The sequence below is a fragment of the Cyprinus carpio genome, chromosome B3, assembly GCF_018340385.1.
Source record: "Cyprinus carpio isolate SPL01 chromosome B3, ASM1834038v1, whole genome shotgun sequence".
Taxonomy (NCBI): domain Eukaryota; kingdom Metazoa; phylum Chordata; class Actinopteri; order Cypriniformes; family Cyprinidae; genus Cyprinus; species Cyprinus carpio.
The window spans coordinates 33,921,520-33,935,861 of record NC_056599.1 but is presented as its reverse complement, the minus strand read 5'-3'; the positions used below and the strand labels follow the sequence as shown (position 1 = coordinate 33,935,861).

General features: G+C 37.9%; 1 protein-coding gene across 1 annotated transcript; it reads left to right on the top strand.

Annotated features, from left to right (window-relative positions):
- Window positions 1-351: 351 nt before the first annotated feature.
- Window positions 352-13,940, top strand: LOC122136815. The gene is made up of 4 exons (XM_042721413.1): window positions 352-409; window positions 561-969; window positions 2,065-2,501; window positions 13,173-13,940. Exons 1-4 carry the CDS (start codon window positions 352-354, stop codon window positions 13,397-13,399), a joined length of 1,131 nt encoding a protein of 376 aa, XP_042577347.1. The 3' UTR covers window positions 13,400-13,940.
- Window positions 13,941-14,342: the final 402 nt, after the last annotated feature.

Here is a 14,342-nt window from a genome sequence, read left to right as displayed (position 1 = left end):
CATCCAGACTTCATACTTTTCCGGGATGTTTTGCACATAAAGTCACTCCCTCACATGATGAGTTTTATGCGCAAAACATTCAGAAAAAAATTAATAAATCTAAATTCAAAAAAAAAAAAAAAAAGGAAAATGTATTGCAGATATCTAAAAAAATCTCTTGTGAAAAAGAAGTATACTTAAGCATACTTTTAAAAAAGTATGTATTGCAGAAATGACATACTTTAAAATAATATTCTATAAACTGAATGTAATGTTTTCAGAAACTTAATAAAATCAAGATAAGTTCACTTTTTTTAAAGCACAACAAAGTATGAAATAATAATGATTATAAATGCGGTTTTGAAAGTCCACATGGAGTTCCTGGACTTGGAGAAGACGTTTGACTGGGTCCCCCATGAACTGATCTGGAGTGCCCTTTAATCACACCAGGTCCCTGAAGCCAAAGTCTGATGGACCCAACTTTTCTACCAGGATACTACCAGTGTAATCTGCTGCCCTGCGGGAATCACCAATCATACTAACCAACCTACTTACCACTAGAAAGCTTCATCTATGTCCAGTGTTTGTTCTACCCTGCTCGGCATCGGGGCACATCCTCGTGCCACACCGCTCGGCAGCCAAGTCGGCACAGGGCACCGCCTCGGCACGGGACAGTGCATCGGGCACCACCCTCGGCCCACCGCATAAGGCACACCTCGGAATTCGGGCACCGCCTGGCAGTCGGGCAAAGCCTCGGCATCGGGCCCCGACTCGACAACTGCATCGTGGCTCGGCAGAAGACATTGCTCTGAACCGCCTCCCACAGGCATCGGGCACAGCCTCGGGCCACGCCTCCGGCATCCAGCCACCACTCGTGGACATTGCCCCTGGAACGCTCGGGAACGTCCTCATGGATCGGCATGAACCCTCGCTAGAATTGCGCTCCTCTGGACGCTCCTGTGCGCTGATGAAGTCCTTGGAGCCCATACTGTAGACACACTACACGGTATGAAATAACCCAGCTTTGGTTTAAAAGAGTTTTGTTCTATTTTTACTCCAAAAGTTATTACATGCCCATACTGTAGACACACTACACGGTATGAAATAACCCAGCTTTGGTTTAAAAGAGTACAAATATATTTTTATTGGTCAAAACTTCTGGAGAAAAATTAGATGTGAATTTCGTCATCAAAATAGCATACTATTCTGATGACGAAATTCACCTCATGTGCACTGTATGCTGACCCTCGCGTATGCATAAAAAATTAAGTATACTTTGGGCTTTAGACACACGTGTGCATGTCAATGCCATCTGGTAAAAATGTCTGCTAGTGATTTACTGAAAATGCGCAAATTAAAGAACACAGACACAACATCTCATTTGCATATTGACCAACGCAATATACCAAGCACAGCGCAAATTAGCGTAGTCGCAAATAAGCAGAACCGATGATCATCAGGTTCGGGTAATCTACTTACGACACAGGCGAAAAATTGTTTAAGATGTGCTTTTTTGGGCATTAAATAATGGTGCAAATATCAGTAATTTGACCAGAGCAAACATTAGTAAATCACGTTGCATGATTCATTTGAATAATCTCCTCCCATAAATTTTGTGTCTGAAAGGGAAACTCCTACAAATGCATGTTCAATAAGGTCCGGCGCAAAAATAACTGTGTCCTCACTTTGTCAGTGTTAATTCTTCACTGCGCATCTTTAGTAAATCCTTACAGTACTATTTTAACACCAAAAGATGGTTTGCGCTGGTGCAAGCTGTTAGTAAATCTGGCCTTCAGTGTCTTAATTGTTAAATTTTTTATAATGCATTAGCATTAGCTTACTGTCGATCCACCAGTTCAAATTTATATGTTTGACGCATAAAAGTGTGGGTCGATTTTTGCTTTGGTCTGAATAAATACAGCAGACGGGCTTATTGAAAATGCACATTCATTCTCTGCCAGCAAGTGGTGCTTTTATAAATTCTTGTCTTTCCATCCCCAAATTTAAGACCTCTTGACTTTCTTATACCATTTAAGACTTTTTAAGGCTTTTAATTTAATGCAACAAAATGTAAGACTTTTTAAGACCCACTGAAACCCTGTATGAGATTGGCGATTTCCCACCCATCTTAAAGCAGAGATTTACAAGACCCTCATACGGTCAGTCACACTTCACAGTTCAGAGTGTTGGCCTGCATCCGCCAAACACCAGCAGTCTGGACCATGTCAGGAATGAAGACGTGCAGAAAGTACTGGGAATGGCTCCAATCATAGAGAAGATGAAAGAAGCACATCTTTATTGGGACAGCCATGTCGTTCACAGCGGAGAAGAATCAAGTGATAGACAGCATTGTGCCTTAGCCCAGATGGATGGCGACCACATGTTTGACCAAAGAAGAGATGAATGGACTGAGAAAAAAAAGAAAAGAAAATATGAAACAAGTCAACACAGCCCCCGACGATGCCCTAGACTGGAAGAAGTGGAAAGCGAAATGCCAATAAGCAGACCTTGCAACAGTGCAGGTATGAAAGAAGAAGAATTATTATAAATGCACTTTTAAGTTGCGACTTAAAGTTTTATATTACAAAGTGCAATGATTAAGTGCACTTAAGTTGCCTTTTATTTCAGTACAGTTTATTTTATTATATTTTGTTTTCTATATACTTTTAAGATTTGAAATACACTACAGGTGAACACAATTCCGCACACATTTATTTCACAAGGGATGCAGAGGGTCTTTTTGGGTTTGGGTTTGGGTTTGGTGGGGTCTAGGAAAAGGATTGTATTTTTGAGTCAGCAGCAATAGAGAGGCACTACAGTGTGTGTGTGTGTGGGTGTGTCGGTGTGTGGGTGTTTGGCATATTGTTCTCTTGTGCTTCTGCTGGCATCACGGCAGGCTCATGCAGCAGATGGTCTGTACTAGAAACATGACAGCCGCAGAGCCCCTGGCTAGAGATGATGACACACACATACACTTAGATTGTGCGTATAAACATATACACACACCCAACAGAGAGTTACATAGAGATGGGTCTTGATTGACACAATTTAACCAGGTAAATTTTTCTGAGTAAGTCCAGATGGATCTATCAGAAAGAAACAAATACAAAATCAGAAACTGATCGACTTTATCTCAGCCTGTGATAAAATTATTGTTTCACGGTTAACCCTAGACATTTGAGCACATCTGGGGTGTTTTGGGTGTTTGCTTACTTCATGGCTCAAGCCAAAAAATTACATCCTTAAAGTAGTTCACTTCCAGAACAAAAATTTACAGATAATGTACTCACCCCCTAGTCATCCAAGATATTCATGTCTTTCTTTCTTCAGTCATAAAGAAATTATGTTTTTTGAGCAAAACATTTCAGGATTTCTCTCCATATGATGGACTTCAATGGTGCCCCCGATTTTGAACTTCCAAAATGCAGCTTCAAATGGCTCTAAACGATCTCAGCCGACTGAGAAGGGTCCTATCTAGCGAAACGATATTTTCTAAAAAAAAAAAAATAAATAAATAAAAAAAAAATCTTGTCTAGCTCTTCGTGAACTCAGTTTTTTTTTTTTTTTTCGGTCCAAGACAGTTAGGGTAGATCTAAAAACTCCCATCTTATTTTCCCCGTTTTTTTTTGTTTTTTGTAAAGGGCATTTGATTTTTTTTTTTTTTTTGTAAAGGGCATTTGATCTTCTTTGAATGTTTACTTTGTAAACACTGGGTCAATACTTCTGCAGCGATGCAGGATGATTTTGTGAAAAATCATGAAAAAGAAATGTGTTTAATTATATTGAATAGTTCCTTCAAACCATCTCTAGTTTTAAAAACGTGCAGATAATATAATATTATTGAGAAAAAAAGGCCACTTAAGTGAACTTCAAGAGACACTTTCATGACTGTTTCTTAACAAACTTATGTGTGCTTTTAAAAATTGTTTTATGCAATAATGTCAAATTAAACTTTTTGACTTAAATCATTATTCACTTTAAAGTTAAACGTAAAATCATTATGAAGCCACTATGATATCTATGATATCAATATCACTACGATACAGTATTTATAGGTGCTGGAGTCCCTCAATCTATTTAAAATGAATGTTTTGTTTGTTTGTTTGTTTTTTGTTTGTTTATTTTTTGCAAGTGAATATTGTTTCCATGACTGTAGCACAAACAGTGCAGTTGGTTGTGTGTCTGATTAACTAGGTTGTATTCACTTCAAAAAGTTCTAAATCTTCTCTTTGCAACCCTACTTTTACAAATAAAACTTACTTGTCTGTGATAGCATGACCTTTTCATGACTTTTATTCCCACAAAGTGCTCGGGAAATCTCTTGTGATTAAAGGGAATTACTCCTGTCTGCTACTTCCCAGAGACCACCAGACTGTGTTTTGACCAGCCGGGCTTTAACCCACTCTGTGGATCTTTTAGAATTTGGCCTGTTTGGCATTTATCTGCGAGCTCAAGGGCTTTGAGTACATATATAACCTTTGAGTACAGGGCACAGGCAGAGAGACACTGCAGCTAAAGCTGTACCGCTCTCTAAAACCGATTAACTCTTGAGTAATTAACAGGGCCCATAAGACACGTGACCTGTCTACACTATCAACCTCTTATATCTGCACCGGATGGGGAACTGCATATGTATACACGCACACACATGCGCGTGGACACATAAAAACTCTACATACTCACTTACGTAAGAGCACAGCATTTTTATGGTTATATAACCACCAACTATTTTGTTGTTGTTAAATATAATTTCTACTTTAATTTCTAGTTTACTACGGTAAGTTATTTTTTCTATTGTCACTTTTTGTATTAGCTCACAAAGCTGTATTTTATTTTATCAAATTTAATTTAATTTAATTTTATTTTATTTTATTTTATTAAAATTTTATTTTATTTAAATTTAATTTTTTTATTTTATTTTCATTTCCATGAATTTTATTTTCCTGATTTCAGAAAAGAGTACTTTTTTACAGTTCCATGAATTTGGTCAAAGAAAATTTTCCTGATTTTGAGAAAAGGAAGACGCTGCATGACACAGAGGTCAGTTGATTTTGTCTAGTACAGTCTCTGTAACCCATATGACCATGGTTAAGTTTTATTTCATGTTTTTGTCACACACATTCTTTGTAACTTTTTGTAAACCTGTATTTTTATGCCTTCATGCATAAATCTTAAATGCTGTGCATAAAGTTTAAATTGTACTGAATTTGGAACATTCATTGTTTTAAATAACTTAAATATGATATGTGAAAAAAAAGCTTAGCAACCATATTATATATATAATTTTACAGTAAAATACTGTTTAATGTACAGATTTTGTAAATAAAAACAAACATCAATCTTAAGCTATATTTTAAAGAGTTAGCTTTCTTGTTAGTTTTTGTTAAGTGCATTTAGACTTTATGTTCCATCTTAGGTTGTTTTATTAATGTTTATTACATTATTTTAATAATAAATAATAATTCATTACATTTATATAGCGCTTTTATAGGCACTCAAAGTGCTATTGTGATGCGGGGTGGGTCTCCTCATCTTAGAGTCATCTGTGTTACTTTTCTATCTGTAAATTAAAGTTCAGTCTTGTAAAACCTATAACACTGCTAATATATTTCACATGGTAAAGTTCTTGCAACTACAACCTCTTTTTACAATAAAGTGCATTTTTCACCTTTTCCGAGTCATGAAATAAATAAATAAAAATAAATAGAAGTTCCTGGTGTGGATTAAACTGTGTAAACCCTTATTCCTAAATCAAAACATCAGTAAAAAAAACAGGTGCATTTTCTCCTGGGTAAGTAATTGTTAGTAGCTTGTAATTCATTTATGTGATTGAGAGGCTTTCTTTCATTTCTCATTTACTTCAAAATAGAAATACGGGAATGTCTTGAGGAGTAAATCTATTGAAACTGAAGGTTTTGCACCCTGAACAGCTTAATGAAATACGGCAACAGAAGGCTAGTTCCTTCAAAATCATGGGGGTGCTTGGCATTCTTGCATGCATGTGTGTGTTTACACGCATCCTCGTGAGTCACTCACAAGTCACGACTAGATCGCTTGTCAAAGAGAAATCACACACTCTAATATATCAGCCCGTATCTGAAAATAGCTGTCTAAATCTGTACTCTTAACTCTTGCTCTATAAACAGAGAGAAGGCTGTGCCGTTTTTACTACGGTTTAGTCACCTTGGCCTGACCTGGCCGACTAAAGCTGCTTAATTCCTGTTGTTAACAACAAACAGGGAGGAAATGGAAGAAGTAAGCTCGTAATAGCATGAAACTCTATCTCTGTGTGAACAATTGGTGTGAACAATTGCCTCACAAGTGACAGGATAAAACCCGTCTAATTGTAAGCCGCTGAGACCCTAATTAGAGATGGTTGAAAAGCAGCAAACTTTTAAACAAAGGCTCTTTAATGGTACTGTGGCATGCTGAATACCAAAACCATAAAACATTTATTATTTGAAATAAAATAAAAAAATAAAAACAAATTTAAAAAACGAACAACAAAAGTTTAAATAAAATACAATTAAAAATATTGCAAGTGGAGGGATACAAACAGTGAAATGGTTCGAGTGCTGCTATCACTAGAATATTGCACTCCTGGAAAAAGGCTCTCAGCCAATCAGATTTGAGAACTAGAAAGAATTGTTGTATATATATATATTCAAAATAGCTGTTTGAGCATTTAAAACTATAATACAACTCTGCTGCAGTTCAGAAGAGATCTCATTTAACATTGTGTCATCTTACTGAGCATGTGTACATTCTTCATATATCTCTCTCTGGTGCGTTATAGTGCAGGACTTGATTACAATGTTCAATCCGCTCTTGCCCTGTATTGGTTAAAGAAATTGCATCATTCCCTCACCACCCATGAGGAGGTGTGGCAGGGTCATTCCTCTCTCTTGTAATCTGTGTTCTGTGCAATATTCTGCTTGATTTCCCTCGTTATTCACGCATCTAGTGTCGGGTGTGGTCAGAGAACCCGGCCGCTGCGAGCTGCAGCCAATCCAAGAGCTCGACGGGTGGCAGGACATGAGGTAATGATACAAATGCTCTAATGCTGTGCAGAGGTCGCTGGTTCATGAAAACACACCAAATAAAAAAATATATATATATATAATGAAAATGACCACAAAAACAGGGACTGTATATGTGAATACAGACAAATGTAATGATAAAAGCCTTTGATAAATGATAAAAGTTCTTGTTTGAAATCTTTTTTGGTTACACTTTAGAGAACTAGTTACTTATTAGCATGTATTTTACAAGCATATTTACTGTTTATTAGTACTTATAAATCACATGGTTATGCCTTATTCTGCGAGACCATATTTTAGATCCCTACCCAATACATAAACTTAACAACTACCTTACTATTAATGAGCAGCAAATACATTTTTGTTTATTGAGGCAAAAGTCATAGTTAATAGCAAATATATGCTCCCTAATCAAAAGTATTACCCTTTTATATTTTAACTTATTTTAACTTTTTTCCCCAGTCTGAAAAGAGCAATTATTGAAACTAAACCTAGATATTGAAAACAACTTGTTCTGTAACTCATGTCAAAGATGTCTATTCTGTTTAAAAACTTGGCCTGTCTAGTCACAGGAAGTAGAAAATATACTAATATCCCTAAACCAGAAGAACAAACAATAAAAGTACTTGTCATTCAAACCTTGATCTGTTTCTGGCTGATGTAGCACCTACCCCTCTACAGATCCTTCTGAAGAATCCCTACATTATTAAAACAGCAGCTGAAGTCTGATTTCAACAAAATCCCTGATCATTAGAGTCTAAACTTAACATTTCTTGAAACCAGCTGCTCTTATTGAAGGATGGTGCAATGCAAACTATATTGAGCCAGGTAAGCAACTGCCACTGAGATGAATGGGAATGCCAACAGCTAGCTTTCATCAGGTATCGTAGACCTCCTTGGTTAATTCACAGGGTCAAGGAGGGTGATAAAAATGTCATAAATCAACATTTTGGTACAAAAAAAGAACCCTGACTAACAATATATAAGTTGACGTAGAGGAAAAAGTAATAATGTATGGTGTGGCCGCTTTAAAGCACATAGAGTGGAACGGGTCTAGATGTGTGTATTATGGGATGATTGTGAGTTATGGCTCCTGCCTTTAATTCTCCATGAATCAAAGCTGACTTGTAGACAATGCAGTGATTTTTTCCTCGTGGTTTTGGATGATATATGAAATGCAGCCAAGAATGTGTGTGCTGGGAGAGAGAGAGCGAGTGTACCTGCAGTATATTACTGCCAGGCAGTTTTAAAAATTAGAGCGTGAGTCGTGATTTTCAGCCGTCTATAGCATGCATTCACACATTAGTAGAGCCACACTTTTAATTGGATGTGACTACACACACACACACACACACACGCATTTAGAGGGTGAGAGGGGATTATCTTTGTGTAACCTCCCTTTGCTCTTACACACCTCTTATCTGCCCGCTCAGACAAAAGACAAAAACGAAAACATGGCCACAGTCCTGACCTCGCTTTGTCCTGCATATGTGCTGATCCACTCTCATTTTATCCAAGTTCAATTATACGCTGTGGTACATATTGTTCCAAAGCAGCTGTACAGAGAAAGGCACTGCAGTACCTTAATCAGTGGACGTCACTGATGCCAAACTAATGATGCCACATTTATTTTGAGAGCTCCCACGATGATTTTCAGTGAATGAATCATTGACAAAAAAGGTTGTCAATAACAAAGAAAAGAAAAATCCTTTAAAAAAATATTTAAAATGTCAAATTCTCTTTTTGTATTTCATTTCCAAAAACATGCCAAGAAAAGTAAAAAATAATTAAATAAAATAGAATAATGACATGAATAAAAATATACCATCAATTAAAAAATAATATTTTCCTACAATTTTAATTAAATAGCAGCATTCTTTGGAAGCCCATTTCAAAGAATGATTAAAAAATGTTAAAAAAGGGTTCATTGCAACTTTTATCTCACAATTCTCACTATTTTCTCGTAATTGCTAGTTACAAAGTCAGAATTAAATATAAAATATAAAATAGTCACAATTCTGAGAAAGAAACTCACAATTCTGACATATTTAAGAATTGTGAGATGTAAACATTCAGTTGCGAGTTATAAGGTTAAGCTCTAGAAAAACTCAAAAAAAGACTTTTCTTACAATTTCAAGTTTATGTAAGATCAGAATTGTGACTTCGTGTTTGAATCTTGCAATTCTGACCTTATAACTCAATTGCAATTGTGCTTATATCACATACAGAATTGTGAAAAAAGTCAGAATTGTGAGAGAAAAAAATAAAAATTACCTTCTTTATTTTGTTATTCAGTTGCAGAAACTGGTTTCCATAGCATTTACATCTTATTCATTCTTGTTAAGATTTAAGTGTGTGTGTGTTGGGGGGGGGTGTCATCGTTTATTCATTCTGTCTGGAATGACAGAATGAATAAACGATGACACAGCAGTTTCGAACACAGCACTCTGTTTCTGTCACCTCTACAGGGAAATCCCACAATCCCATCCTCATAGTCAGTCTATTAGTTTGTGTGCTCTCACAGGTCAGTTCCCCTCGTATCACCCACCAGCCTGTCTGCTGCCTGACCCGACCAATGAGCACACTCACAGCTGCACTACGTAAACTAATCCCTTGACAACACTTTTATCTCTGTAATGACAGCTACATCAGATGTACACTCAGTTCAACAGGATAAATTTGCATATGAATAGAGAAGAACAAATCAATGGTAAAATCTGAACCAGGCTGTCTAGCGGCTGATTTTTTAATCTTGCTTTGTATGGGTTAAATACAACTTAAGCTCTTATCTGAGGCATGTTGTTGATTACCAATGACAATCATTTTAAACTTGAACCTCAGTTTGTAAAATAATAACATTAAATGTGTTCACATTGGCATGTTTTCAAACTTTGTCTATGAGGCGACTGAATGTAATTATTATACTAAATAAAAACATAAAAACAATTTAACTGATTAAACAAATTTAAAGCAACACTCAATCACTATCAAGTATGCACCAAGTAATTATTTTACGGCTTGCAAAAAGATCTGCACAGTTTACAGCAGCATTGATCTTTATCAATCAAAAGGGACTGCACTTTAAATATATATAACTTCAGCCATGTAAAACAATCACTAAATGATCACTAAACGTTTAGCTTCGTTGGCTGGAAAAAAAACTCTGCTTGTAGGCTTATATTTTAGAAAAAAGACTATGGGCAATAGTCTAGAAACACAAATATTATTCAAATTTAACTTTCAGCAAAATCAAAGACATAGTTTTCCGTAAAGCGCAGACTATGTAAATGTCTGAATTCATGCAGCAGCAGTTTATCCTCACTGTTGTTATTGGGCACCATACCCGACAAACAGTGACCCCCGAGGGTCAGAGTTCAGGGTTCCTTGCGGGAAATTGACCCCCCTGCCTCTCTGTGACAGAGGAGGACTGTGCATATGCAATGAGCATTTTGACGAGCTAGTGGTGTGATTCTACTGTGTTGACCTGGCGAATAGTTTTAAAATCCAATGGGGGAGATATGGGGAGGTGTTCAGCCATGTATGTGCGACATTCTTGGCGGTTTGATGAATTGTTGTACGGTGCTGGAAGTCCTGGAGCGCAAGGATTTATGTTGCCAAATACAATTATAACTTTCATTGACTGGATGCATTTAGAATATTTGTATAGCATTTTATTAAAACTGCAATGCAAAAATACATTAAAACAAAACACAACATACATCTACTTAAAGCATTTTAAATAATTCTTCACCTGCTGGGCATAGCATTTTATTAAAAGGAACTGCAATCGCGAATTACAGGATGCCGATTTTATAACCTTCCAAATGCTCCTCCCATCATTGACCGCCGGATGCATTTGAATATTTTGAACCCGGTAGTCAAAATCAGTAAGGTTTTGGTGAGGTCGAGAAAATTATCCAGGATCCGGGGCATGGGGTGTCATCATACACAGGCGTTTGCATTCGTCGGCGTGGCTTCGGGCCATAGGGGCTGGACCAAGGGATCCGGCGAGGCATCAATTACCCCAAATTACACATCAAATGTAATAATACCAGGCTTCGGGCACCACGATGGGCCGCTGCAGGACGTAACTCCGCACTCGTTTCCGACCTGGCAGGGGGAGAAACACACAAGAACTGGGACCAGGTGCACTCCGTCTTATGGGACGCGGAAAATACTACCACACGGGAGAGGTACCATGGGGTCCGGTCAACATGATAGAGGCTGCACCTAACACTTTATAGGTACCCGTTCGGGACCGTTATGGGCATGCCAGCGTGCCAGAATTTGTATCCGGTGGACTCCTCCATGCTGGTTTGATGGCCTGGACGGTGCTCAGCATTGACCTGGGCGATCATGGCCTTGATGGTCCGAACACCAGGTAATCTTCTCCGAAGCGGAGCTCGAATGAAGCGGTGGAAGCCTATTCAGAACCAGCAAACCTACGGGATCATCCCCTGGTCCCAGTCGAGTTGGTCCTCCTCGGCCACGTACAGTGTTAAACCGTTCCACGAGCCCATCAGTATGATGGCTGGTACAGATGGTTCGGATCTGCCGGAAACTTTGAGGAGCTTTGCAGAGGTCAATTTCTTGATAAGCTGGCCCTGGTCCGGGTCAGTTGGTGCAGATAGGAGAGCTACTTGCACGGTGGCCTTGCGGAGGGGATGTTTGGCTTAATCCAGCAATGTGTTCTGCATGGGCGGCTTCGGCAGCGGCCCCCACCAGGTTCAATCCCGATGCGCTTTTGGGGAGGAGTATGTGGCTGATGGTCCGTTGGCACGTCGGGCCGTGAAGTTTGGGAATCCCCATCCAGTCATGGCCAGGGAACGATCCCGGATCCGTTTGAGCGGTGTTGTGGAGGGACACAGCTCGGGGAGGGCCATGGGCTTTTCCAACACGTTGGGACTGTGTGAGCAACGTCTTTTCCTCCCACTTTAAAAGCAGGGCCGTTTTGGACAAACGAAATGGGGCATTGGGGGGGTGGGGAGCTGGTTGTAAATCACTCTCCTTCCGCCACCCGAACTCCTATGAGACCAGCAATGCTTGAGGCCGTTTCTTACCGCGAAAAATGACTTCCTCACTCGCTTTCTGCTGGAAGACATCAAAGGGTGAGGCTTATGGTGAAAGACTAACTAGTTTGCATAATGGAAATAAAAAAAACCATCCATGTATAATTAAAATAAAAAAAATCACCAAATTATCACTAAATGTTTAGCTTCGTTGGCTGGAAAAAAAACTCTGCTTGTAGGCTTATGGCCATTGATATGCACCTCGGCTCGCGGGTGCCTTAGAAAAAAGACTATGGGCAATAGTCTATAAAAACAAATAAAACACTACAATTCTCAATACCAAATAAAAACAAACACTATCCTACACCCCTTTTTCCCCATACTTTTCCAGACCTGGAAATTACTAAAATCAAATGCCATAGTTTTCCGTAAAGCGCAGGAACCTTGAGAGTTCCTCTGACACCCTCCACCTCCCCCAGCTCCACCTGTCTGGATCTGCTACAAGATTTATAAATGCCTATTCATGCAGCAGATCTAGTCATTAACATTAACACTACCATATATCTTCTGGCAGCAGCGTGTGTAGCAGATCTAGACATTAACATTAACATTGTCATATCCATTAACAAGCTAAAACTACTCAAGAGAGTTGTCCTGATTGAGCTATTAATCAACCTCTATCATCAGCATCAGCTAATGAGGTGATTTCTGTGATCAGGAACTACCGGAGGAATGGGTGGGACTGAATACAGGGAACTCAGACCATAACAATTCTCCAGGATTTCTACCAAGAGGGAAATGACCATAATTTGTATTGAGGGGGCCCAAATGCATGACGACATCTAGTGTTAAATAATGACAGTTAACTGTATCCCAGAATCAGTGTTTCTACAAACATCTCCATCTCCACCCTCGGTTACATGTGTCACTGCTGTCACCTTCAGACTATTTCTAATTTCTAAATAAGCCTGAACCAGCATGGGAATTGATTGTGGTCACAGCTGGTCATTTTGAGCAGGGATATAAATGTGAATGCCAAGAAGACACGTGTCAGGGTTTATTTTGCTGTGATGTTCAGCTGACTACACAATATCCTTTACTGCTATGACTGATGCAGCTTTTTTTTTTTTTTTTTGTCATTCAGTCTTGGCAGGTGCTGGGTTCAGCAGTGCTGTAGTACAGTATGTGAGCATCTCTGGGTCACTGATGGTGCAGTCAGCGCTGGAGAAGAATTGGAATGAGGGATTAAGAAGAACTGTTAGTGCTCCTCCATCTGTCCGCTCCCTCAGGACACGTACATTAGAAAGACCTGAGAAAATCAAACAGCCCCAGTCTCTGGCTCTCATAAGCCTGAATCCCAGAGGTCTTTAAAGAAGGAAGATGTACGGATGAAGAAAACAGCGAGACGGGGAAGTCAATACTGAGAAATCAAAAGAAAGTTTACACAGTACAGTCTGGAGGGAAGTGATACCTGCAGTTTAAAGCTCATTCTGGGATCGAAGGCTCACACATTCTGGGGACCAAGATTGGGCAAAATACGATCTTTATGAAATGACTTTGTCTTGAAGTTCATAATGGAAAATTTGAATTGAATTGATCACACAGGACTTTGAATTGAATTTGAATGACAGCTGAATTGATTTACTGAATTACAATTAAAAGAAATTCAAAAAATCACATAATAGAAGAACTGAATGTCAAACAAAAAATTGACAAAATATAGAAGATTAAATCATTAATTTTCACTAATTATGTATATATATATTTTTTGCAACTTATTAGAAATACATTTCAACAGTATCAAAATATGTGAAAAAATTATGTTCAAAATTTATCAAAAATTATGTGAAACACACATAATGCATAAATTCGCTGCTGGAATTAAAAGTTTGGCGTAGCTAAAATTCTATAAAGAAGTGTCTTCTGCTCACCAAAGCAACATCTTTAATTCAAAAAAAAACAATCAAAAAAACGGAAATATTGTGAAATATTATTGTCATTTAAAAGGCTGCTTTAATATATTAATAAAATGAAGTTTATTTCTGTGATGCAAAGCTGAATTTTCAGCATCATTCATTATCACAAGATCCTTTTAGAAACCATTCTAAAATGCTGATTTGTTACTCAAGAATTAATATTTTTTATTATTAACTGATGAAAATGTTTTGCCTTTTTTATGAAAACCCTGATACTTTTGTTGTATAGAAAGTGCAAAATAACACATTTTATTTTAAAAATTAAATTATCTGTAATATTGTAAAACATAAAAAAAAAAATAAATAAAATAAAAAAAAAAAAAACAAAACAATAAACA